This window comes from Macaca fascicularis, chromosome 6 (genome assembly GCF_037993035.2).
Source record: "Macaca fascicularis isolate 582-1 chromosome 6, T2T-MFA8v1.1".
NCBI classification, from domain to species: Eukaryota; Metazoa; Chordata; class Mammalia; order Primates; family Cercopithecidae; genus Macaca; species Macaca fascicularis.
In genome coordinates this window covers 32,237,375-32,261,540 of record NC_088380.1, presented here as the reverse complement: position 1 = coordinate 32,261,540, position 24,166 = coordinate 32,237,375, and the positions used below count along the sequence as shown (strand labels likewise).

General features: G+C 47.3%; 1 protein-coding gene across 7 annotated transcripts in view; it reads right to left on the bottom strand.

Moving 5' to 3' along the window:
* Nucleotides 1-21,941, bottom strand: part of PDZD2 (PDZ domain containing 2) — a 480,351-nt gene extending 458,410 nt beyond the window's left edge. For 4 of the 7 annotated variants that reach the window (XR_012413605.1, XR_012413604.1, XM_073993248.1 and 1 more), the window contains exon 1: nucleotides 21,354-21,941. Coding sequence is in view for 2 of the 7 variants with exons in the window: in XM_073993248.1 (XP_073849349.1) it covers nucleotides 21,354-21,907 (554 nt within the window). In the remaining 5 variants the exon portion in view is untranslated. The remainder of the gene's footprint in view (nucleotides 1-21,353) is intronic. The other 3 variants (XM_015451250.4, XM_073993254.1, XM_073993251.1) reach the window with 1 other exon arrangement.
* Nucleotides 21,942-24,166: the final 2,225 nt, after the last annotated feature.

Genomic DNA, 24,166 nt, shown 5'->3' with positions numbered 1-24,166 from the left:
AATAAGTCTTAGCAGTCCTGTACAAGAAAAGCCATTGAAATAGTTTATCCAATGGATAGTAGTTGCAAACTCCCATGTACAAATATATAGAGCCATAGAGAGGTGAGGGATGAGTCTGAGTGTCTTATTTCGGGGGCTAGTTGAGTGGGGGTGCCACTGACCAAGCAGGGGAACAAAGGAAGAGGTTTACATGCGGAAAGTGGTGAGCTTGGCTTAGGACATGTTACTCTGGAGTAGCTGAGGGTCAACCAGATGGAGATGGCAGGTAGACACTGGATGTTTGAATCAGTGCTCAGGAGAAGGGTTGGGTCTAAAGGTACAGATCTGGGAGTGATCAGTACATAGGTGGTGACTGAAGTCGAAGATGTGGCTCAAATTGCCAGAGGGTGAGATGAGAACCTTTGTTTAAGAGGCAAAGTATGAAACCAATCAAAAAAGTAGAGGGGGAATAAAGGTTGTTGCAAAAGTAAATTAAAAGTCTCCATGGAGAGGAGCTCAGAGAGATTAAGACTAAGTATTATTTAAAGAGGTAGGAGAAAAGCAGTGTCTGAGAAGTAGTGTCAGAGAAGCCAGGAGAATAGGGTTTTATAGGAGAGCAGTGCCAACCGAAGTCAGTATGGAAAAGATTCACTGGGAGGCAGGGGAAGAGGACCACTGGTGAACATGGCAAGGGCATTTCAAGGAAGAACTGGGAGCAAAATCAAACAGCACCATCCATTGTGGAATTAATGAGAGGTTTAAGAAGTGAAAACAGGCTGGGCATGGTGGCTCATGCCTGTAATCCCAGCACTTTGGGAGGATGAGGCGGGCAGATAACAAGGTCAGGAGTTCAAGACCAGCCTGGCCAATGTGGTGTAACCCCGTCTCTGCTAAAGATACAAAAAATTAGCTGGGCATGGTGATGCATGCCTGTAATCCCAGCTACTTGGGAGGCTGGGGCGGGAGAATCACTTGAACCCGGGAGGCAGAAGTTGCAGTGAGCCAAGATTACGCCATTGCACTCCAGCCTGGGGGACTCTGTCTCAAAAAAAAAAAAAAGTGAAAACATCCCATATAGACCAAATTTTCAAATCATAGGGTTGCTAAGGATATAAAGACAAAGAGGTGTTAGTTAAAGAAGGGGGAGGTTTAAACATGGCGGAGAGGAAACAGACACAGAGAGGTTAACGGCAGAAAAGAAAGTATACTGATCAAATACGATCATTACAGGAGAGAGAGGAGACCCGCTCCTGAGCTCCTGGGGAAATCTTTGATAAAAGGAGGGGAAATTTTCTCAGAAGCAGGAAGGAAAGAGCGCAGGCTGGAGGTGGAAATAGATCTTTTGTCAGTGAGGGAACAGGATGAACGGAGTTTCCACTGATCATCCCTCTGTGAAGGAAATATGAAGATCCCTCGCTGAGAGGGAGGGAGAAGACAGGGAGGTTGAAGTTTGAAGGGCGAGGAGAAGAGTTAGGATAGACCCTGGGGTGATTGGGGGCCTGAAGACTGTCCTTCCACCTGTCTGCCAGGCTGTGGATCTGATGAGCTTAGAGACCATTATTCTGCAATTGCACCAATCCAGACAGCTGGGTGATTATTTTTTCTTTCATAGAAATGCTTAGCAGCTACGACATAGGGGCAGAAAATGCAGGTGGTTAAACTTATTTTGTGTAGAGGTTTTGTTGGGTGGGGGCAACTAAAGGGAAAAACATAGGACGGTTAGAGTATTGGCAAAGAAGTAGATAAAGCGAAGGTTCCTAGGGCTATGGGCTGGAAAGGGTAGGACTTGGAAGGCAGCCATTATCTTTCCCGTACATCTCTTCTACTAACGCCTCCTTTGCGGGTGCTGCCGGGAGCCGCTCACAACAGTCAAGATGTGCGGGACTAGCACCGAGGTCAACACTCTGCTCCTCGCCCCTCAAACCTGGGATTTGCTCTTATCTCAGAGTCACATCCCAGTGCTGATGCACATGGATCACACGGTCTCATGACCTGCCTCCATGTTTTACGCAAAGGCTGCTGTTAAAACAGGCTCTTGACCATCCCATAATAAACGCAGTTGGTTTTTTCAGATTCAAGTGCAGGACCTTCACTTGAGCCTCTTGGCTGACTTTGGCAAGCCTTGGCCTATCCTGTAAGCCTATTTAGATTCTGATTCTGGTGTGAAATGAGGTCACTGTGTTTCCCAGATCTGGGTCATAAGCAAATGGGATAAACATGTCATCCACGTCTGTATTGAAATCATTGATAAAAATATTGAACAGGAGCAGGATAAAGCCAATGGTAGATCTGTGCAGGACTCTCTCTGGAACTCTCTCTGGATGAACACCAGTCCACCGCCCACTGTCCAGGCATTCAAGGGTCAGCGGCAAATCACCACACGCTGCTACTGTCCAGTCCACATAGCACCATCTTGCCCTCAAAGACATTGCACAGGACCATCCAAACACCTTGCTGAAAAGGCCAGATAGGCTACGTCACCAGCTTTCCCATGATATACAGGTCTAGTAACCTGATCCCCTTTGGATAAAAACACAATGTGCTTTTCTTTGCTGTTTCTTGTATATCTACAACCAGATGGAGATCAGTTTATGACATTTTCCAGCTTTATGACATATCCTGTCTCGGTATGACATCACTCCCTCCACCCCTCAGCCGAGGGCTTCAAAGGTGTTAAGAACTTCATTTCTAAACCCTCCTCCTTCTCCAGTGTATCAGCTGACCTGATCTCCCAGGCTGTTGAGGCGACGAATGTTAACTTGATAATGAGACTACAATAGAAAAGCCACTACTTCTAATGGAGAGAGAGGGGCCCTATAAAGCAGCCCTTTGCCCTGTCTTGGAGCTTCCTCTTAGAGCCCCTCAGAGGCAGGTAAAATTGTATTAGTTTGAATCTGATTTAGAAAATAAAGGCAAACGAGATTGTATCCGAGCTTTCTTGAATATATCATTTTCAAACATGGTACTGAAACCTTGGGATTTTAAATCTTAAAAGCTAAGTTGCTTTAAAAAATCATAAAAGGAGAATGCTACACATCAGCGATAAAACAGAGTGAACAATGCCAAGGTGTTTACGCTGAGTGACATCCCTTCCCCTCGGCAATGGTGCTTAGACGCTGCCAATCCATTAAACAAGAGTAGTTGAACCAATCCATCAACATCCCTTTACTGACTGCTGCTGGGGACACAGAGAGGTGAAAGAGATGGCTGAGTGCCCTTGGAGAGGTTACAACTGAGTCCAGGAGGGAAGGGAAAAAAGAAGACACCTCCATCAAAAGGTTCACCAACAAAGCAACATGTGTCTGGTAAAAATGCCAGGTGTTCTGGGGGAGGCTGCCAGCCAGGGAAGGAGGGGGAAGGCTTTTCAAAGGGAATGACTTTCCCTGGGCATTCAGAGATGGACAGAATTTAAACAGTGGGCAGGTAGGCAGGTGAACATTCTGGGTGGGAATACATGCGCATAGCCCATTTAAGCAAGTGAAGTTTATAATTAGCCAGATTCAAATCCCCTCTCTCTCTTCAAACATAAAGACAAAAGTCAGATGCTCAACTGGGAAATTAACAAAGAACACACTTGACTCTGCAGCATGGGGTCTGTGCCTCCCCATCGAAGTTCAGCCTAGGTCATAAATGGAAGAATATCCACTACATCTACTCTAATGAGATGATCCAATTTAAACCCTAATATGCTATCACACACGACACAAACTTCCTTTCTACCATCCACTGCAATTTAAGTTTGGAGACTAATGGATTTTTTAAGAATGCAACAACATATGCCGCAAAGGCAAAGTCCTTAAAATGAGAAAAACAACAGAGTTCAGATCTGGAAAGCAGTGGTTTGCAATGCTGGCTTCACTTTAGAATTACCTGGGGAGCCTTCAAAAAATACCAGGGCTTGGGCTATACCTCATACCAATTAAATCACCTTCCCTGGGGCATCAGTATTTAAATTAAAAATACCGATGATTCTGATTCATTTTCTCGACAAGTATTTTCTGAGTGCCAGGTATAAGCCAAGTATTGTTCTAAGTGTGATGATACATCAATGAACCAAATAGACACCACCTTCTAGAAAAAAAAAAAAAACCCTCATAGGTTTTACATGGTAATGGGGAGAAGCAGGCAGAAAAGCAAATTAGGTCAGTAAAATATATGATACATTAAAAAAAAAACTAGGCTGGGCGCGGTGGCTCACGCCTGTAATCCCAGCACTTTGGGAGGCCAGGCGGGCAGATCATGAGGTCAGGAGTTCCAGACCAGCCTCACCAACATGGTGAAACCCCGTCTCTACTAAAAATACAGAAAATCAGCTGAGCATGGTGGTGTTAACCTGTAATCTCAGCTACTCAGGAGGCCGAGGCAGGAGAATCACTTGAACCCAGGAGGCAGGGATTGCAGTGAGCTGAGATGGCGCCCTGCACTCCAGCCTGGGTGACAGAGTGAGACGCCGTCTCAGAAAAAAAAAAAACAACAAACAAACAAAACAAAACAAAAAACTGATAATGTGCAATGGACAAAATAAAGCTGAAAAGAGGGGTATGAAGCCACGGGCTGGTGGAGGGTAGCACGGAAGACTTCGCTGATGGTGACATTTGAATCAGACCTGAAGGAAGTGAGAGAAAGTCTGCTACATGAAGGAAGAGCATTCCAGGCAGAGGGAATAGCAGGTGCAATGGCCCTGGGGCAGATGCAAGAGATGAAATCAGAATGGGAAGGGCAAGGGGAGGGGAGAAACCACCAAGGGGCTGACGGGCTATGTAATGAGTTTTGCTTTTCCTCTGAGTGAGATGGGAAGCTCCTGGGAAGGCCTGGGCAGAGAACTGACAGGAAATGATTTCCATGTGACTAGAATCTTTCTGCCTGCTCTGTTGAGAATAGACTATGAGGAGGAAAGGGAACAATAGCAACTGGGAGATTCCTAAAATAGCCCAATTGAGAGATGAGTGTAGCTTCCATGAGGGGAGAAGTGATGAGCAATGCTTGTATTCTACAGAATGGTTTTGAAAGAGCGAACAAGAGATGAAGCATCTGGAAGGGGCAAGGTGGGAATGAGAATCTGGTTTCAGATGTCAAAGTTTGAGATGACCAGTAGACCTTCAGCAGGAAGGTCAAGTAGATAACTATATATGCAAGGAGTACAGGATGGAGATAGATCGGTGGGAGTTCTCAACTTACGGATAACATTTAAAGCCATCAGGATGACCGACATCGCAGACAGGAATCACAGAGAGAAAAGACAGGAAGTGCAACCACTGAGTCCAAGGCCGTCCAGCATTATTAAGAGGTTAGGAGGAAGAGGAGGGAGCCTAGAAACCTAGGAAGGAATGCTCCTGTGGCTCCAGGAGGAACCCTTGAAGAGTGTGGTATCCAGAGAGCCAAGGTAAGGAGCTTTTCAAGGTAAGGGAGGGATGACCTGTGTGTGTGTCAAATGCTTTGAGGGATCAAGTAAAAGGCTCAGAATTGATCCTTGGCATGGATGTCATTCGCAACAATGATAGGAGCAGTTTCTAATGTGCACTGGGGTGGAGAACCACTTCTCTATGGGGTCATGTTCTGGACTCAGCTTAAAACATATACTGGGGCCAGGCGCAGTGGCTCATGCCTGTAATCCCAGCACTTTGGGAGGCCGAGGTGTGTGGATCACAAGGTCAGGAGATCCAGACCAGCCTGGCTAACACGGTGAAACACCGTCTCTACTAAAACTACAAAAAATTAGCTGGGTGTGGTGGCACGCGCCTGTAGTCCCAGTTACTCGGGAGGCTGAGGCAGGAGAATCGTTTGAACCCGGGAGGTGGAGGTTGCAGTGAGCCGAGATTGCACCACTGCACTCCAGCCTGAGTGACAGAGTGAGACTCCGTCACAAACAAACAAACAAAAAACATATACTGAATGTCTGTCTTCCCTACTAGAATCTAAGGGTCTAGCACATAGTAGGTGTCAAATAAAGATCTGATTTACTGAATGAATGAATGAACGAATAAATGAGGCTGCACAAGTGTGATATTCTTTAGTTTATGAAATCATCTAAAATGATCAGTGTGTAAAGTGGAATCTTTCCATTTGAAAAGAAAATTGGTGATGTTAGGATAACTCTTAAGATGCTTTTATCAGAAGATTCATCTTCCCATACATCCTAAGTCATAACTAGCGCTGCCTCAGAGGTCCTCTCTCTCACAATAGATTATATGTTTTTGAAGGACAGGACTATTTCAGACTATAGGGATCTCCATGGATTCCTTATAAATACGACCTGACGTATAGTCCAGGTTCTTCCCTCCCACCCAGACGTGCTGATCTGATGCTAATTTCACTCATTAAAAAACCTTCATGAAGGGCCTACTATATTACAGGCACTGCACTAGGTACTTGAGTCACAGCATCAAACAGGATATAGTCTATGCCTGGAAGAACCTTCTAGTCTAGTGTTCCTGCCCCACGGCTGATATCAACTGATAAAAGAACTGCGGCTCCATTTTGGACTAGTTTGCATCCTTAACCAAACTCACAGGTGATGGAATACAGTGTTTCATGGCTCATGTCCTAGATATACATATCTATCAGCAAATATGCCAAGGGAGATCCTAGCCAGTTCCAAGTCCCCAGCAAAAGTTCAGGAGGCTCACTATGTTTTGTTTTGTTTTGGTCTTTTTTTGAGACAAAGTCTCACTCTGTCACCCAGGGTGGCGTTCAATGGCACGATCTCAGCTCACCGAAACCTCTGCCTCCCAGGTTCAAGCGATTCTCCCACCTCAGCCTCCTAAGTAGCTGAGACTACAGACGCACACCACCATGCCCAGCTAATTTTTTGTATTTTTAGCAGAGCTGTGGTTTTACCATATTGGCCAGGCTGGTCTCGAACTCCTGACTGTGGGGAAAAGAAAGAGATCAGCCTGTTACTGTGTCTATATAGAAAGAAGTAGACATAAGAGACTCCATTTTGTTCTGTATTTGAGATGCTGTTAATCTGTGACCCTACCCCCAACCTTGTCCTTGCAAGAGACATGTGCTGTGGTAACTCAAGATTTAATGGATTTTGGGCGTGCAGGGTGTGACTTTGTTCCTAGAAAAGCTAGGTATTGTCCAAGGTTTATCCCCATGTGATAGGATGAAACAATGTTGCTAAAAGGTTTATCTCAAGGCACAGGATTTTCCTTTAAACTTATTCATGTCACAGATCCTTGTTCTTATGTCTTACTGCTAATTTCCTCCCTAAAAACGATCCTATTGTCCTGCCACTCCCTTATCTTTAAGATGGTAAAGATAATTATCAATAAATACTAAGGGAACTCAGAGACCGGGGCCGGCGTGGGTCCTCTGTAAGCTGAGCGCCGGTCCCCTGGGCCCCGCTTTTCTCTATACTTTGTCTCTGTGTCTTATTTCTTTTCTCAAGTCTCTCGTTCCACCTAACAAGAAACACCCACAGGTGTGGAGGGGCAGGCCACCCCTTCACTGACCTCAAGTGATCTGCCTGCCCTGGCCTCCCAAAGTGCTGGGATTACAGGCATAAGCCACTGCACCTGGCCACTATGTTTGCGAAGAAATGTTTTCACCATTTTTCCTCCCTCTGATCCGGAAGACAGCCAAACAATTTGATGCAATTGATAATTCAAGGCAAACTGAATTTTATTTTTATTCCCTATACTGAGACTATGAAGTATATATATCTTTTCTCTATGTGGCATGTGCTAAATAAACACTAGTTGGATGAAAAAAGGAAAAAAGTTGATTTGGGGGCAGTGAAAACAAAGCATAAGCACTCGGAAAGAAATGAGTGTCATGTTGAGAAGTTACCTCCTTCAAATGTTTTCTGAGCTTGCATAGTTTTCAGTGGCTTTATGGGAAGCACCCACCTCCTATCTGCAGGACTGCCATTGTCGTCAAACCTTACATGTTGTGTCAAGACGAAGATGGGGAAGAGCAGTTGAAAAAGAGTTATTTAAAATATCAAGTCCAGGCCCAGGGTGGTGGCTCACACCTGTAATCTTGGCACTTTGGGAAGCCAAGGCGGAAGGATCATTTGAGCTCAGGAGTTCGGGACCAGCCTGGGTAACATGACAAGACATTGTCTCTAAAACAAAAACAAAAACAAAAAAAAAGCAAAACAAAAAAACAGGCCAGACACGGTGGCTCATCCCTGTAATCCTAACACTTTGAGAGGCCAAAGCGAGCAGATCACAAGGTCAGGAGTTCGAGACCAGCCTGGCCAATATGGTGAAACCCTATCTCTACAAAAAAAAAAAAAAAATACAAAAATTAGCCGGGCATGGTGGCGTGCACCTGAAATAAGCTATTCAGGAGGCTGAGACAGGAAAATTGCTTGAACCCAGGAGGTGGAAGTTCCAGTGAGCCAAGATCACATCACTACACTCCAGCCTGGGTGACAGAGCAAGACACCATCTCCAAACAAACAAACAAACAAACAAACAACAAAATTAGCCAGGCATGGTGATGCATACTATAGTCCCAGCTACTTAAGAGGCTGAGGTGGGAGAATCGCTTGAGCCTGGGAGGTTGAGGCTGCAGTGAGCCAAGATCGTGCCACTGCACTCCAGCCTGGGCAACAGAGAGAGACCTCGTCTCAAAAAAAAAGCAAGTCCAACTATCCTAGTGCACAACTTTCAGCACAGATTTTAACCAATGGAAATCCAGAAGCACATCTTGCTCTAACAAATGAGAACTGTGGTGGGTGGTGACATTCCCCATGAGAACAGCACATACAATTCTTCCCAGGCTCCACTGTGACTACCCACCTGCATGTTAGCAGGAACAATGAGCAGCTCCTCTTTGGTTTCTGCTAAAAATAAAGGGTACTACCAATGAGTGACACCTTACATGCACAACCCTCGGGCAAAGTTCTGGTTACCATAGCAAACCCCACTCACGACAGCAGAGGTGAAGTGCATGATATATCAAAAGGCCAGAGTTCTACCTTTCTGCAGGAGAGCAGTTATATTTGCCAGATACACTAAAAATCAGCCACTATAGACCTTTCTATGAATAAAAGCCCAACCTACAGTTGTGGGTCTTGGACATTCTCACAATTACTATTTGCCTGAAATAGTAGTTTTTTGTCTGATGTTTACTTACTGGGATGCTGATGTAATTCTCAAGATGGAACTCATTTTTAAAAGGAGGTCCAACAACAGGGAAAGAAATGAATAGGTGATTTCTCATTCTCCCTAGGCTGCAAACTTTGAGCCCTACACCTGGTAAGAACCTGTCCTTTGTCTTCTTTCACGACTGGCTCAAAGCTAGTGACGAAGAAATGGACCAGTCTTTTAGCAAGACCCAGTGGAGAGGCTCTTGCTAACAGCCGATCTGAAAATGGAGTCCATGCTCTCACCCTAGGGCTCTTATCAGCTAGGAAGAAACGTGGAAGCCGAAAAGACCAAACTACATAAAAGTGTTCATGTGTAAGGAAAACCAGGAGGAAGACGACCTCAGAGCATTTTCTGATTACAGAAAAATTCTACCTTTGCATATAAGGACTCAACCTGGTCATCTCTGCCTTCCCTTTAAGGGTTCGAAGAAGAGGGTTTAAACCATCAAGTCGCAAGAAGATCAGAAAAAGTCTTGAGCCTGAAACTCCTAAAGTGGAGAAAAAGAGAAATGAACTTCTTAGCTTCTTAAGATTAAGTCCCAGGCCAACTTTTCAGAGAAGTAGTACACTGGGAATCTGGGTGAGTATATTTATTCCTTGTGTGTTAACAATCTGTGTCCTGGGTTTATGAACAGGAAAATGAATTAGTAAACTCAGGGCTCTGTAGAGACTTTAGGGATCCCAGGCAGTTCCTGCTTCTCAGAGATTCTGTATGGAATCGTGGTTGGGAATAGGGGCTTAGTAGACAAGAGATCTGGATTCACATTCTTACTCCAACCCTTTTTTTTTTTTTTTTTTTTGAGACGGAGTCTCACTCTGTCGCCCAGGCTGGAGTGCAGTGGTGCGGTCTCGGCTCACTGCAAGCTCCGCCTCCCAGGTTTCACACCATTCTCCTGCCTCAGCCTCCTAAGTAGCTGGGACTACAGGCGCCCATCACCACGCCCAGCTAATTGTTTTGTATTTCTAGTAGAGATAGGGTTTCACCACGTTAGCCAGGCTGGTGTCGATCGCCTAACCTCATGATCCGCCCGCCTCAGTCTCCCAAAGTGCTGGGATTACAGGTGTGAGCCACTGCGCTCAGCCTGCTCCAACTCTTAATAGATATGTAACCTCAGGCAAGTCACTTAGCCTCTCCAAGCCTATGTTTCCTCATCTGAAAAGTAAGGATAACTGGGAACAGGGCCTGAAATGCTTTAAGTGCTTGACTTGTTCAACAGACATTTATTGAATGTCTACTGGGTAATTCATTTTCCTGCTCATAAACCCAGGACACAGATTGTTAACACAGGGAAGAAATATACTCACTCAGATTCCCAATGTACTATTTCTCCAGTTGGCCTGGGACTTAATCTTGAGACGCTAAGAAGATCATTTCTCTTTCTCTTCTTTGAGGTTCAAGATTTTTTCTGATTTGCCCTAAGACTCGATTTCTTTCTTTTTTTTTTTTTTTTTTCTGAGATGGAGTCTTACTCTGTCGCCCAGGCTGCAGTACAGGGATGTCATCTCGGCTCACTGCAACCTCCACCTCCCGGGTTCACACCATTCTCCTGCCTCAGCCTCCCGAGTAGCTGGGACTATAGGCGAGCGTCACCACGCCCGGCTAATTTTTGTTTTTAGCAGCGATGGGGTTTCACCATATTGGCCAGGCTGGTCTGGTCTCGAACTCCTGACCTCGTGATCCGCATGCCTCAGCCTCCCAGAGTGCTGGGATTACAGGCATGAGCCACCGCACACAGCTGAGACTGGATATTTTAAACCCTCTTCCTTGAACCCTTAAAGCAAAGGCAGAAATAGGAACTATTTTCAGCATGTGAGATACACAAACTAGTTATTTGCTTTAATGGAGCTTATGATCCAATAGCTGAGACAGACAATAAATGAATAAACCAAAGATTTTATTTCAAACAGGAGTCATGTGATAGAGTACCTGGGGGTGGTCCTGTTAGATCATATGTTCCTGTGAAGATCTGGGGGAAGATGTTTGCAAGCAGAAGAAGGGCACTGATACGGGACAGAACTTGATGTGTTCCAAAACTGAAAGAAGTACAGTGTGTCAGGCATGGAGTGAGGGCAATGAGTGGTAAGAGAAGGAGTCATAGGAGAGATGGATTGGGGCAAGGAGCCTGAATCACACTGAAATGGCAATAAGAAATGTCCAGTTTTAAGCCGGGGAGTGATATGACTTGCGTTTTTAAAAGACCCCTCTGGCTAGGCACAGTGGCTCATGTCTGTAATCACAGGACTTTGGGAGGCCAAAATGGGTGGACCACTTGGGCCCAGGAGTTTGACACCAGCCTGGGTGACACAGTGAGACCCCATCTCTTAAACAAACCAACAAACAAAAAAAACCCCTCTGGGTCAGGGGTGCAGGAGGGATGAATAGGAGGCAGAGCACAGAAGATTTTTAGGCCAGTGACACTACTCTGTATTATAATATAATGGTGGATACACGACATTATACATTTATCCAAACCCATAGAATGTAAGAGTGAACCCTAAGGTAAACTATGGGCTCAAGGGATAACGGTGTTCCAACACAGGTTCATCGACTGTAACAAATGAACCAGTGTGGTGAAGTATGTTGACGAGAGCGGAGGCTCTGCATGTGTAGGGGCAACAGGTATATAGGAAATCTCTGTACTTTCCTCTCAATTTGGCTGTGGACATAAAATTGCTATGTTAAAAAAAAAAAAAAAGTCTTAAAACAATAAAAGACCCCTCTGGCTGCTCGGAGGAAAAGGACTGGGGTCAAGAGTGTCCTCAGGTGGCCCAGTGAGAAGATGACTGCAGCATGGGTCCAGGGGTGAGATGGCGGTGACTTTAAAAAGGGTGGCTGCCGTGGAGGCAGGAGAACAGGGTGGAGGCTGGAGGTGGGGTCAACAGGACTTACTCCTGGATTTGGACACAGAATGTCAGGAAAAGAGAATGGTGGTTTCTAGTTTTGGAGATGACCCCTTGGGTGGATGGTGGTGCCATTTGCTGAGATGGCAGGAGGAGAAGGAAAGAACTAACTTGAAAGAGACATATCAAGGATTGCATTTTGTCGTGCTAGGTTAGAGATCCCTATAATGCCCCCACTGGAATGGTAAGGGGGCAGTGGGGCACATGAGTCTGGAACACAGCAGAGAGATCAAGGCTATGGACATCAGTTTGGAAGGCAGTAGCGCACAGATGGCAGGCAATGCCTTGAGATAGTTGAGCTCTCCCTGGAACAGCCAAAAAAGAGGATGCAAGGATAAGTCCCGGGTCAAGAGCATAAAACAATGAATACCAGTTATTGTTATTATTTTCAACACATTGGGAAGGAAGGAGAATGTAGGCCAACTATTGTTATCAGCATCTTTTTGTCCATCTATTTCCCCACCTATCCTGCCATCCATTCATACTGTGAACAATCATGGAGCACATTTACTAAAAGGCAAGAGAGAGTAGTGGTCCATACGGAAGCTCTAGAGCCAGGCTGCTGTATGTAAATTCCAATTCTAGCAACTCCTGGCTGTGTAACCTCAGAGAATTCGCTTAACCACATTGTATCACCATTTTTCCATCGCAAAAGGGGTTGTAGTGGGTTGAATAGTAGCTCCCCAAAAGATACACCCACATCCCAAAACCTGCAAATGCGTCCTTATTTGGCAAAAGTGTCTTTGCAGATGTAATTAAATTAATAATCTCAAGTTGGAATCATCCTGAATTATTTGGGTAGCCCTAACTCCAATGACAAATGTCACACAAATAAGAGACACACAAAGTAGAAACATGCAGACAAGAGAGAAGACACAGACACACAGACAAAGCAGTGTGTGACGACACACACACACAGACTGGGCTGAGGCAGCACAAGGAATGTCCACAGCTCCCAGAAGCTGCAAGAGGCAGGGAAGGTTTCTCCCCTAGAGCTTCCAGGGGGAGCACAGCCCTGTCAACACCTTGATTTCAGACTTCGGACCTGTGAAGAGGATACTGGGAGAGGACAAATTTCAGTTGTTTTAATTTCTGATGGCAGCCCCAGGATACGAACATGAGGTAATAACAGTATGTACCTCATCAGATTATGAGAACTGAATGAGCTGTATGCGCCAAGTGTCTAGAACAGTGCCTGCCAAATAGTGAACATTCAACTAATTTTAACTTTTACCCACATACTAGGCATCGTACTGGATCCTGAAGAGTACGGGGGAAGAGGCAGTCTTCAGAGATCCTCAAGATAAAGATGGAGCCCTGGAAGCTGAGCAGGTGAGGGATCAGAAGGCGGGAAGTGTGCTCAGGGGCCGTGTGCATCTCCCAGGTGCCAAAAATAGTGGACTGCAGCTCCACAGCTGCCACCAATAAAGAAATCAATAAGCCTGACATCTGCTTAGGTTTTTAAAGACGAGCAGTAAGTCCAGAGAGGGGTTAAATGCAATTCTTTCCAGTACCTTCCTCTCCTCATGCCATCTCACTGCCTGCTCTCTCGTGGGAATCCACGCCGATGAGGACACTCGGAGCACATTTTCTGGAGACAGCTGTCCCTCTTTCAGCCTAATGATACTGGGAATTAAGGTGGCCAGGGCGGGGTAGGAGTGGAGAGTGGGCAGTGGCAAACTGTGGAGGAAAGCTATGCCAATTTTGTATGCTGAGTGGTTTTGTAATAATATTTGCATGGTTGCTTTAGCCTTGGAAGTGAATTCTCTTCACCAGGAGACCCATAGAGCACAATCTAGTTTTACCCAAATCTCTATAAAACACACTGGGCCAGAAAGAGTGTGTTTGGCGGGTGGTGGGGGGTGTTCAACTGAAACACAGCTGAAATCAGACATTTTATAAGTGTCCATTGGCCAACACACAAAAATGTAGAGTTGATTGACATCTTGCTTTATTAAACAGAAAAAGAAAAAGAAACCTTCGCGCTCTTGGAGAGAGCCTATGATTCCATTTGATCACCTGCACGCAAACATAAGCAGTGTCAGGAGCTACCCTCAATGTTCATGACACGGAGGGGTCAGGTTCCCGAAGACATTTCTGGTGGCTCAGTCCCTGGAATTCCTCAGGGGTAAGGGGCATTACTGGGTGTTCAAACCTGTACCCACCAACCCAAGATATTACGGCTACCCCAAAATACACTTGCCTCTCCACTCTCCAGAAACAGTCTTCTGGAATACTGGAATTACAGTAACATCCCAGGACGTGTAAACAGGACAAGCCAGGTTCACCTTAGACAGGCATCGGAAACGTGCTGGCCTTTGGTGAAAGGGACAAAAGAGTTGGTGTTTATTTTGTTCCCCCCGCCCCAGGTATCCTGAGATCTCCCTAGGAGTGACAGTAGTGAGAAGGCCCCCTGTAGCGCAAAGCTCCCTGGCACCTTCTCTCCTCCCACCAGCTGCCTGGGGATGCCCAGAGGCCTCCCATGTAAGGCAGCCCAGTTCCCTGCCCCCTTCTCCCTACTGAGTACACTGAGATCCAAAATTACCATCTCTCCCACCCTCCTCCCAGTACAACTCCCACTGCCTGAGCTGGCAGGTCCCAGCCAGGGAATTGACTTTGGGGTAGCCACAGCACAAACCGTGCCCCCGCTCACGGAAGGAATCCTAATTCTACACTGTATGAGTGCCGTCTTTATTTTTAGCCAAGCAGGATGATGGCTGTCCTGAGGCCAGGACAACAGGGTCTGTTGTGTTAACTTGGATGATAAAGTCTAGGGCTTGCAAAGTCAAGTACTAGAGGTGTCCAAGTGTTGATAAAAATGAGACCAGCCGGGCACAGTGGCTCATGCCTGTAATCCCAGCACTTTGGGAGGCCAAGGCAGGCGGATCACAAGGTCAAGAAATCAAGACCATCCTGGCCAACATGGTGAAACCACATCTCTACTAAAAATACAAAAATTAGCTGGGCGTGATGGTGCGCGCCTATAATCCCAGCTACTCGGGAGGCTGAGGCAGAAGAATCACTTGAACCCAGGAGGCGGAGGTTGCAGTGAGCCGAGATCGTACCACTGCACTCCAGCCTGGGCAACAGAGCGAGACTCCATCTCAAAAAAAAAAAAAAGAAAGAAAGAAAAAACGAGACCAAGAATAACTCCTCTGAAATCCATTTCGACTCCTGCTAAAACACCTCAAAGAACCAGTTTGGGGCATCACTGTGTTAAGGGCCAAATATGCCATGGACACCCCTTCCTCAGGAAGCCGTTAAAACCGTAGATCCTTAACTAGAATGAGCTAAGTTTATGTCTCCCTGAAGGCAAGAGATTGGATAATGCCCTTTCAAGGACCTGCAGATCCTTAAGAATTTGTGATTTTTTTTTTTTTTTTTTGAGGCGGAGTCTTGCTCTGTCGCCCAGGCTGGAGTGCAGTGGCCGGATCTCAGCTCACTGCAAGCTCCGCCTCCCGGGTTCCCGCCATTCTCCTGCCTCAGCCTCCCGTGTAGCTGGGACTACAGGCGCCGCCACCACGCCCGGCTAATTTTTTGTATTTTTAGTAGAGACGGGGTTTCACTGTGTTAGCCAGGATGGTCTAGATCTCCTGACCTCGTGATCCGCCCGTCTCGGCCTCCCAAAGTGCTGGGATTACAGGCTTGAGCCACCGCGCCCGGCCTAAGAATTTGTGATTTTTTTAAATCCTCCTGTGGATATCTAGGCATTTCAGCCTGCTTCTTAGACTTAAAAAACAACAAAACTTCCCCCATCTCCTTGCTATTATTTCATTCAGAGCTCGCAACAATTGTGTGTGCAAAATTAATCCTCTTTGCTGTGAAGTCGGTTCCCCCAATGCTGCTTCTCCAAAACCTCTTTATGTGTCCTAGAGGGCTTGATGAGCCCCAGATACACTGTATAACCTAAAAACAAATAATCCAAGAATAACTTTGTCAGCCAGGTATTCAATTCTATCTGGTTTCATTCAATGGCTTCAAAAAGAGAGTTGAGAATCTTAAGTTTCTGATTTTCTGGAAGTTAATAGACCACTCATTATTCACTCAGAACGCATTCCGGTAGGGAGTGCATGCACGGAGCAGCCAGGACTCTCAGAATGGAGACTGTTTTCTGGCTTCATCGAGAGTGTGGGGTGAATACACTACTGGCATTGGAGAGAGGCCACGGCCAGGGGTAGGCCTCTTCCTGGAGCTGGAGAGGCTTAAAAGACAAATGTGTCTTCTCCGCATGCTTAGTGTCTTAACAACCCGTCTCTCGGCTCAGCCGCCTTATCAGACCACAAAAGGCCTCTTCAACTATTAAGTTTTCAAACTGTAAATGCTCCCAGTGTCTTCTTGAACACATTTGTAAATAGAACGCAGAACTCTTTAGCTCTCAGATAATCGGACGGAATCAGATGACCTACCTGGCTTCAAACCCTCCCCACCAGAACCCACAGGAAATGCATTCTTTTCCAATTCCATCTTTCCTCTATTTCTAAAGTACAGATAATAGGAGATCAAGATTGTCAAATTTCTAGACACCATAAAAAGATCCATCGTTTTATATGCAACCTATGCACAGGTCCAAATCTAGACATAGACCACCCGGTTGGAAAATAAGGAATAATTTGAGAAAATTTTCCAGAGAATTCTATACTTCCATTTCCTTAAAAAACAGTCCTCAATGCCTATAATCCCAGCACTTTGGGCGGCTGAGATGGGTGGATCGCTTGAGCCCAGGAGTTTGACACTAGCCTGGGCAACATGGTAAAACCCCGCCTCTACAAAAAATTTTTTAAAAATAATAATTAGCCAGGTTTGTCTCAGCATCCCAGCTACTTGGGAGGCTGAGGTGGGAGGATCACTTGAGCCTGGGAGGTCAAGGCTGCTGTGAGCCGTGGTCATGCCACTGCAGCCTGGGTGACAGAGTGAGACCCTGTCTCAAAAAAAAAAAAAAAAAAAAATTCGTATTTCCCCCAATTTCATTTAATTTGGCACCTATCTACTTAGTGTTTAGTAAGTCAAGTACTCCTTTTCTTTCCCTCTTCACTAATAAGTGAGATTATTTTTTCATCTTTTTAACTATAATCAAAGACCCATTAATAAAACCAAGGGGGAGTGCAGATTTTTAATTCTTCCTCAGCCACCCGCACTTTGGACAACACCACTGCTATTGAAAGACAAGCGTTCCCCAGATCAAGCAACTGTGTTTTGTGACTCTAGTTCTAGTTGTCTAATAGGGCAAGTTCTCTGTTTTTCTGGGCCTCAGCTTCCTCAAATGCAGGCCTTACCAAGTGTGAGTGCATGATCCCCTTCCGAAGCACGGAGGACAGAGGAGGCTATCCAGCCTCTCCCTGCTTTGCACCTGGTAACTGGATCTTTGCATAACAGAGGGACATTAAATTCAGATGCAGTACTGCAACAAGCCAACAGATTAAAACAGAGGGACATTACATTCAGATGCAGTACTGCAACAAGCCAACAGATTAAAAGACAGAAACCTTGAATGATTCGTCAAGGTGGGAACAGGGAGACCCAACAGCTCGGAGTAGTCCAAAGCTTTTCATCCACAGCTGAAAGAAAGCTTCAGGCAAGTCTGCTAAAAACTCCTGCCTTCTACACTCAACTGGGCTCTCACTGACTTCAGGGAGCGGTTTATGCATTTCTGGACACGCTACTCAAAAGAACCCACCATACAGCAGATGCTACCATGGAGGGCCTTCCAAACACACCTTAGGACCTCTTTTGATTCCTCCTAAGAACAATCCTGTGAAGTAACGACTGCACCAATTTTACACATGAGCAAATGGAGGCTTCAAAATCTCTAATCATCTGGCCCAGCAGGAAGTTCTCTGCACTGCTAGGATTCCAGCCAAAGCCTATGACCCCAACTCAGGACCTTCCTTTCCCTCCTGGCTGCCTCCACTGGTGCCAGGTGCCGGTTTGCTTCCTCTGGCAGGCAGCAGTACAGCCCCCCTTTCTCCCAGCCCCCAGCTTCACGAAGTGACCCCAGGTCTCAGCAAATGCCTCCCCTGTTTTCCTCATTCTCTCCAGGGCCTCACCAACCTCTGCTTCCCTCTGGCCTTCCAGGGAAGGCAGATGCCAGAATTGTTCTTTTCCCCGCACTTGCTCGCCTCTTCCAGCCCAAACACCCCTGATCTGGTCTCGCACATCTCGTGTTTACCAAACATGTCTGGGAGGGAGAACGGAGGGACTCTCATGAATAAACCTTCCTTCAATGCTACAACCTCCTCAAAATACTCTGCGGATTATTTTCAACCAGCACACTTCTGGATCCAGTGTCTATACCCGCAGTGTCACTGTCTTGGCAATCATTGTCTCCTTCTTCCCTTGCAGCCTGGCTTCATGAACACCCCTCACAGACACTGTTCTATCAGTGGCCTTTTCCTATCATCCTTCTGGGTGTGGGCGCCTCTGAGACACCCCTGCCTCTCCACTTGTCTGCTAACCTCGCTCACGGGCTTGCCTGCCTAGCTCTTCCTGTCCTTGAAACTCAACTCTGACCTCAGCATCCTCCCTGGTGCTGCAGGGATGTGTCTGAAGGCAGAAGAAAGAGGCTGAAACTGTTGAGTCTCTAAGTCTGTCTTCTTAAAGAGATTCAGCTTCTCTTTGGATTTGCTCCTGACCTTTTGAGGGTTCATCTTTGGAATTTGTCCCCTTGCGGTTGGTGCAGTAGGAGAGACCTGGAGCCACCTTCCAACAGAGACGCCCCCAACACCATGGTCTGAGTCACTTAGGCCCACATGATCAAAAGCAAGGGAGTATCCACAGCTCTGTGTTATCTTGTTCAGCTCACCAGTCCTGGAGCCTCTGGGAGAGGGTTTCCACAACACCCTACGTATGATCAGCCCGGGCGGTGGGGTCTGGGGTGTTCCCTCTGCCTCTTTTCCTGTCTAACCTGAGGAAGTTGATTAGCAACTGTTCCAGGCCTTATCTGGGTATGAATAAAATAAGGCCCTAAAGAAACACACCCAGGGAAGCATGGTGAGTGTGCTAAAGGGTTGTGTAGGAGCAGAATGAGGGTCCAGGTTGGGCACTGTGGCTCATGCCTGTAATTCCAGCACGTTGGGAGACCAAGACACCAGGATCACTTGAGCCCAGGAGTTCGAGACCAGCATAAGCAACATGGTGAAACCCCATCTCCAAAAAAACACAAAAATTATCTGGGTGTGGTGACACACACCTGTGATCCCAGCTACTTGGGAGGCTTAGGTGGGAGGATTGCTTGGGTCTGGGCAACAATGAGACCCAGTCTCAAAAAAAAAAAAAAAAAAAGAAAGAAAGAAAGAAAGAAATCCCACACATCTCCCTACTATCTGGAGAACTAAGTTCCTCTGAGTCCTTAGCACTGAGTCCTAACTCAGGATCAACCTCTCGATTCCACCTAAGAGCTCCTCCACAAAGCCTTTCAAATCCTCTCTGGCAAAAGTGACTTCTTTTTCCTCCATACTCCCAAAATGTTTTATTTGGACCACTCTTCAGGTACTTTACTCACTTAACCATCCCTTCACTCCCTCATCCAATAAACACAGGGCGTCTACTACATGCAGCCTGTGCACTGGTCTGCACCATAGTGCTCAGCAGGTTTCTCGCCCTTCTCCTGCTGGACGGACACTGACAGACTGACAGCAGCAAGGGAACGTCTTTCATCTAAGCATATCCTGGAACCTCAAAGCCTCCTCAGCCTCCAGCACAGCAAACCACAGGTATTCCAAAAATAAAATGATTGAAATGAATAGAGCAATTATCATGTTTCCTTAAATAGTAAACTGCCATAAAGTGCATGCAAAATCCATTTCAGTGATAGATTTAAAGTATAATTCAATATTTTTCCAGAAGCATATTAACTATGTCAAGGTAGGTGCATTTATATACTTTACATGGTTCTGATTCTTCCTCTCATAGCACCTGACAGCCCCCTACTCCTACACCTAACCCCCACAACACACACACACACTCACTCACTCACACCACTAGATGGTTATTATAGGAGCAGCAGCTCTGGACCCATCCTAATGGAAGAAGGAATTGATGAAGCCAGAACCACCACCTACAGCCAGGGGTGTGTTCTGAAACATTCTCTTCTGCCCCCACAAGCAGCACTCCCACTCCACACCTGCCAACCTGCACCTATCTGGCGGCCACCCAGAAGTCACAACCCACAAAAGCTGGCCCAGTAGAGATGCCAGGCCCCTAAAGCCCTCCAGTGTGGGAGACCCCACTAGAGAAGAGGCCCTGAAGGTCCAGGGGGTCTCTCTGCAAGGACAGATCAGGGCATCACTTACTGCAGCCACTCAGCAACCACTTCCAGTAGTTTCATTGCGATTTGTCAAGGCAAACATATCCACCTACCCTACCTTTGGTGGAGGCAAGAGGTTGGGCCAGCCAGCTGCAGAGGACAGACTCAGACTCAGCTCCATCCCCCAACACTGCCCAACCGCCAGTCCCAGGGCAGGTCTGGAGCTCTGGAATGCCCTCGTGCCTGCCATTCCAGTCTCTGCGACCAGCCCATGCCAGACCTTGTCCTCCTCCCACTCCAGTGTCCCTTATCAAGGTCTCTGCATAGATTTGGGCTGCCGAGGACAGCTTCTGGCAAATTCCTGCCAGGGGTCCTGGACCCTCCTGCTGCTCAATTCAGCCTTGCGCTTTCATGGATTTTCCAAATAGCGGGGACCACAGGCAGCTCAAAGACTTAAAACACAAACGCAAACCCGAGGGAGGGAGAGAGGAAGACAGGGAGGGGGAAACCAGGTTTTAGGAGAAACTCGACTTCAGAGAGAGGGCAGGATTTCCCTATCATTATGTTCCCCATCTCCCCGGCAGACGCCAATAACCGGCCCTAAGATGCCCTTGCTCTTTGCGCGCCCTCTGCACTCCCCCGCCCCGCGTCTAATGTCTCATCTGGGCAGAGAGGGGGCGAGAGATGAAACACGCCCGAGGTAGGATGGTCCCCAAGACATTACCTGAGGCCGGAGTACCTGAGTACCTCCGCTCCTGCCGGAAGAGGGGACCAGAAGACGGCCCAGGGATGGGGACCCGGGATGCGCGCCCGTGCAGGAGCTCCCGGCCCTGTCCTGGGTACAATGAGTCTCCGGGTGTCCCGCTGTCTCGGTCCCGCTCTGTCCAGCCCCCTCCCCTGCGCTGCGCTCTCCCCGTCCCCGGCCGGATGCTAGAGGAGTTTGCGCCGCCCAACGTGGGACCCCGGTTCGGCGTCCTCACTCCTCGCCCTGCTAGGGCTGGGATTCCCGCACCCAGATTTGTCGCTAAACTTTCCTGGGCACACACGGTCTCGGGGGTGCCCAGCCTCCCCCATCCCCTGCCCACCCGGAGCCGGCGCGTCCCGGCTGCAGCGGGACGGTCGCTTCACCTGCTCGCGGCTCGGCCGAGGCTCCCGCGGCTTCCTCGCACGTCCAGACCCAGGCGCCACCCGGCGGGTCCCCGCGCAGCTGCCGCCACCGCGGCCACCACCGGTGCCGCCGCCGCGCCTGCCCCGAGCTGCAAAGCCGCGGTTCGCCGGCAGCCGCGGGAGGCGCAATCCCGGTGCCCTGGGCTCGGCCTGCGGCTCCTCCGCTGCCTGCAGCCGCCGCCCCGCCGCGTCCCGCTGCCCTGGGCCGGCACGCACCGGCGCTGGAGTCCACTCCTCGCCGCGCTGCGCAAGGGATCCGCCGCGCCTCCGGGATGGGCGGGGATTCCCTCCCTCTGGTTGATTCGAGGGGCGGGAACTCCCTTCCCGGAGTGACAGGGACGGGGGGCGGGGATTCCCCTGCAGGAATAACAAGGTGGGCGGGGATTTCCCCGAGCGAGCCCCGTCGCGGGCAAGGAGTCTCTCTGGGTGAGCCAGGAGTCCTGGTGCGCCGGTTTCAGAAACCTGGGGATCTTGGGAGGAAGACATCCAGGGAGATGGCTGCTCCGAATCTCCATACAGGAGGGGCTTAGGGCGCCATCTAGGTGGAACAGAGCGAGCTAGGGGATGTGAAGTTGCCTCTGCATAGCATTTTACATAGCAAAAAGAAAAATGTCAATTGCCTTATCAAAGAATGGGGCGGAGAGGCCAGAGGAGATGGGAGAAGAGCTAACCACTCACCCGAAGCTACCCTTAGCCTCTGGTCCTTGGGATACCAAAGGTAATTTAGCACTGGTATGAGGATTTCGGGGAGAGGGGACCTCTTGGCACCTCAGAGCTGCTTAATCCCCCAGTTAAGCCCCTGGGGGAAATCCCATGGCCCTGGGGTGGTGGTTTTGGTCCCATGAGTACTAGCCACGAGCTCCTGCTGCGTGGACTTTGAGAGCTAATGCCAGCCGCCCTTGGCTGCCGTCCAGGTCACTCGAGGAACGGAGCCTCAGGCTTTTGGGATCCTTCATTCCGGTGGATTTTCAGGAAGGCCTTCAAATATTTTTGGTTCTTTTTTTTGTCATCCTTGTCATTCTGCCTACCACAGGGAGAGGATGGTAAGAACATAATAGGAAGACTGCACAGCTCTGCAAGTTAAGCTCTCTTAAGAGGAAAAAGCTGGTCTTTTTCAAGTGCTGGCAGATAAGAGTAAAAACGTACGAAAAATTACAAAACCGGGATAATGAATAGTTGAATAATGCTTTTGACATTTTCTGCAGAACAGTAATTGGAAATCTTTGCTTTCGGGGGGATGGGGATGGGACAGGGCAGGCCCCAGCTGCAGTTCTGCCCAGCAAGGCAATGACTCCGAAAAGCAGGCAGACATAAATCAACTGCACAGACCGGACAGAGCTGTCCCGCAACACCAGAGACCCGAGTGGTCCCAAGGCATTTGGAGATGGTAATGTCCTCAGGGGTTGGGGTGGAGAAGTTCTTGATTTCAGCTGTTCTTCAGCTTTTATAATTACCAGGCCACTGAGATCAATGCTTGCACAAATCCAAGCATCGTATATGACAAGCTGGGCACTCTCAGGCACTCAGAGCTTCTCTTCCTATGTGTAAATAGAGAAAACACCTATCCTGCAGGATTGCCAGAACTAGCAGTAACACAGTTGTTCAGCGCAGTACTTAGGAGGTGCTCAATGAAATGGTAACCATTGTCAATGAAAGGTATCATTGGGACACCACAAAAAATCCTTCTAGAAGGATCAAAGAGGGCTGGTGCTTTCTGTTTGTTTCACAGTCCCAGGCCCATCTTCCACCACTCTGTCCCTTGTTTTCTCAGCCTCGGTACCCAGCACATAGCTTGGGCCTACCTCCCTCAGCACCCATTAAAAGTTTGCTGAATCAATGAATATGCAAATAAATTTATCACTCAAACTGCAGTCACTGCTATTTCTTATCCACTGCCATCCCCAATTCTTTCATTCTAGCCATGTACTCCTAATCTGTAAATTCTGTTTCCGCTGCCAGAGTGACATTCTCACTCTCTTGTGTCTGCTGAAATCCCAAGGAGGTAAATGTCATCTCTACTGGAAAGGCTTCTCTGATCATCAGAACAAACATCAGGTTTCCTCTGCCTTGTTAATTGCTGCAATGGTAGCACTTTATGCAAATTGCCAATCTAACCCTTGTCAGGTGTATTAAGTTGTAGAAATTACGGTGTTTTGTCTCACATATTTCTAGCTTGTGAGTTCCTGGAGGTAAGAGAACTTAAAGCTTATTGTTTGTGTTCCCAAAGCCTAGGGTGGCATGGTATCTGACCCAATAACCACTCAGTAAATATTTGCTGAATTAAAATGAATTGTTAGGTATATATGTGTATGTTATATGTGGCATATATTATGTATAAATACAATATATGCAGATGTATTTTATATCTGTCTCCTTCAGACATGGCCCTGCTGACCTGCTTTAAATACTTCATTTCAATCACTTTTCAGCTGATATTTTCCAGATATTTTTGGCAAGTTCTCGTCTGCTAATAATAGTTCAACTCACAAGAGGTCAATCAAATGCATGGAAATTTTGTTTTGCCCCTGCAATCTTGTCAATTTGGAAAGCTGACAACTGAGGGCATTTATTTTCCAATGTTTGAAGATCAAAATGTAAATTCTTTCTGCCCCCTTGTTAAATATTTAGTCATAGATTAGTACTTCTATCAAAGTTGCCATTTTAATTTAGTGCTCATAATATATGTGATGTGGAGGAGGAGGCTGTATATAGAAAATCTAAGACTTCAGAGCAAAGGAGGATTAAAATGATGAACAAAGAAAAAAACGTGTGAT